Consider the following 3,224-nt stretch of genomic DNA (forward strand, 5'->3'; position numbering starts at 1 on the left):
CGCCATATCCGTTTAGCCAGACGTTTAGTCTGGACCCCCGACTGGATTGTTCTAACATATGATAAAAATGCTCAAACGAAAAATGCAGGCGAGCGAAGCGAGCCTGCTGATGTCATTCTTGGACGATCCAGTCGGCGGTCCAGGGGGCGGAGCCCCCTGGCTAGACGGATATGGCGAGCGAAGCGAGCCTGACGGCTAGTTGAATATATATTTAAAAAATGAACCTCTCTCTCTCATCGCACTGTGGTGAATAATTGATATAATCTTCTACTACTTTAGTTGTATCATTTTCAAAATCATATGATGCAAATAAATCTTGTATATTTGTCATAAAAAGGGGGGGAAATTAAAAAACGTATGAGTTACAAACATCTCAAATTATTTTACAGTTTTTGCAGGTCCGCTGTATCGTCTGACAAAAGTTCTGTTGTTCCTACCCTCATCCTTCACCAGAATCTTGCCGTCGTTTACCCAGACGAAACGATACTGTTTGTCAGCTGCGACCTTTTTCGTTTCTTTTAGCAAATTCATGACAGGTTGAGTCAGGTGATGAAAAAACGTTTATACTCTCCCATCCGGTAACGATTTATTAACCGCTTTTGTAGAGATTCCAGGCAAACGAGGATCCAAGACAGATAATTTCTTGAAGTCCGACATCCAGGCTAATTTGTCTTGTTTCCTTACAAACTTGAAAATAATAGGCTTCAAATTTCCCTTTTCCCTAACCGGTAATCTATGGCCTGTACTTAGAACCCTACAGGTCAGATTACTTTTTAATGTTTTTGATAATGCATTGAAGATCTCATCAATTGATTAATTTCTAGTTTCTGGGAGACCAGTGACTATTACATTATCGCGGACTGTACATTTCGAGATCGGAAACTTGTTTGGGTGAAGACTCGTCTGATTCCAGCCACAGTGATTCGCCGTTATCACAATCTAAAGACGCAATCCTTGCGTCCATAGCCAGTATGCGGACAAACATGGAAAAGCAGATAGGTGGAGTGGCCACTAATGTAACTGACATTAAGAATGAACTAGTAGGTGTCAATAGCGCTATCACCAAAATGCAGGACACTCTCGCACTGCTTGCATCTGATAATGAATCACATAAGTCGGAGTTTTTGAAAATTAGGGAAGAAAATGACAAGCTGAAAAAGACTGTTCATCTTCTTGATGACAAAATCAAAGATATGGAACAGTTTAGCAGAAAAGACAACATAGAAATTACAGGTGTTCCGTACAACCGAGGTGAAGATTTATATGGTTTGTTGGACAGAATCGCTGCCGTTATTGATGTCAACTACAACATAAACTTTATTTCAACCGTGCACCGCTTAGGCGTGACTAACGAACGTCCCAATCCACCTATAATTGTCAAGTTCATATCTAGAGACTACAAGTCTTCGTGGATAGGAGCTGCACGGGCCAATCGCAAGAAACTGACAGCTGCTTCGCTATCCATCAACTGGCCCCCAACCTCTGTGTACGTCAACGAGCATCTTTCCCCAACCAACAAATTCATCCTGGGAAACGCGAAACGTCTCGTCCGCGAGAAAAAACTTGCAGCTGCATGGACAAGGGATTGCAGAATATACGTCAAGAAGTCTGCAGAGTCCGGAGCACCAATCACGCTGATCAAAACTATTCAGCAGATGGAGAACTTCACGACAGATGAGTCGGTCAACGTCAGTGTCGACGCCTCGGGCTGAGGAAGAGTACAACAATTATAATTTCTATACAATTAAACTGGGACTGGACTTTAGATTATGTTAAACTCTCACCTAAGATAAGAACTCTATTTGTTTTTTTTCATCCTTCAAGTTATGAACTCAAATATCTTGGTTTTATCTGATAGTCTAATTATTATATATATATTCTAATATCTATAATCATCTTAATATCTTCAACTCTATGACATTTTTTATAACAAAATAGAAGTGAATTGCCCAGTTATTAGGCTACACTATAAGTACATTAATATAGAAAAGCTACTTGTGAATGAAGAGAGTTGTTTCTACTTAGTTGTTGCGACTACTAAATAGCGGCAATCTGAGAATCGTAGATTGGAGAAGATACGGAACCAGACGTAGTTTGTTTTTCCGAACTTGAATTTACTAAAATATACGATATTATGATCTTATAAGGGACCTTCAATTTTCCAATGTTCGTAATATTCAAACAAAATGCAGGACACTCTCGCACTGCTTGCATCTGATAATGAATCACATAAGTCGGAGTTTTTGAAAATTAGGGAAGAAAATGACAAGCTGAAAAAGACTGTTCATCTTCTTGATGACAAAATCAAAGATATGGAACAGTTTAGCAGAAAAGACAACATAGAAATTACAGGTGTTCCGTACAACCGAGGTGAAGATTTATATGGTTTGTTGGACAGAATCGCTGCCGTTATTGATGTCAACTACAACATAAACTTTATTTCAACCGTGCACCGCTTAGGCGTGACTAACGAACGTCCCAATCCACCTATAATTGTCAAGTTCATATCTAGAGACTACAAGTCTTCGTGGATAGGAGCTGCACGGGCCAATCGCAAGAAACTGACAGCTGCTTCGCTATCCATCAACTGGCCCCCAACCTCTGTGTACGTCAACGAGCATCTTTCCCCAACCAACAAATTCATCCTGGGAAACGCGAAACGTCTCGTCCGCGAGAAAAAACTTGCAGCTGCATGGACAAGGGATTGCAGAATATACGTCAAGAAGTCTGCAGAGTCCGGAGCACCAATCACGCTGATCAAAACTATTCAGCAGATGGAGAACTTCACGACAGATGAGTCGGTCAACGTCAGTGTCGACGCCTCGGGCTGAGGAAGAGTACAACAATTATAATTTCTATACAATTAAACTGGGACTGGACTTTAGATTATGTTAAACTCTCACCTAAGATAAGAACTCTATTTGTTTTTTTTCATCCTTCAAGTTATGAACTCAAATATCTTGGTTTTATCTGATAGTCTAATTATATATATATATATATTCTAATATCTATAATCATCTTAATATCTTCAACTCTATGACATTTTTTATAACAAAATAGAAGTGAATTGCCCAGTTATTAGGCTACACTATAAGTACATTAATATAGAAAAGCTACTTGTGAATGAAGAGAGTTGTTTCTACTTAGTTGTTGCGACTACTAAATAGCGGCAATCTGAGAATCGTAGATTGGAGAAGATACGGAACCAGACGTAGTTTGTTTTT

At 39.4% G+C, this 3,224-nt stretch overlaps 1 protein-coding gene across 1 annotated transcript; it reads left to right on the forward strand.

Annotated features, from left to right (window-relative positions):
* The first annotated feature begins 889 nt into the window (after positions 1-889).
* On the forward strand, positions 890-2,831 carry LOC120350243. The gene is made up of 2 exons (XM_039422822.1): positions 890-1,067; positions 2,187-2,831. Exons 1-2 carry the CDS (start codon positions 972-974, stop codon positions 2,829-2,831), a joined length of 741 nt encoding a protein of 246 aa, XP_039278756.1. The 5' UTR covers positions 890-971.
* The last annotated feature ends 393 nt before the right edge of the window (positions 2,832-3,224 follow it).

Source organism: Nilaparvata lugens, chromosome 3, assembly GCF_014356525.2.
Source record: "Nilaparvata lugens isolate BPH chromosome 3, ASM1435652v1, whole genome shotgun sequence".
Classification (NCBI taxonomy): Eukaryota; Metazoa; Arthropoda; class Insecta; order Hemiptera; family Delphacidae; genus Nilaparvata; species Nilaparvata lugens.

What these genes read in the sequence shown, in the direction of transcription:
- LOC120350243 (XM_039422822.1), top strand. Translation starts at nt 972, where the DNA reads ATGCGGACAAACATGGAAAAGCAGATAGGTGGAGTGGCCACTAATGTA. An exon ending in TCAATAGCGCTATCACCAAA is followed by an intron (nt 1,068 to 2,186) that starts ATGCAGGACACT and finishes TATTCAAACAAA; the next exon opens with ATGCAGGACACTCTCGCACT.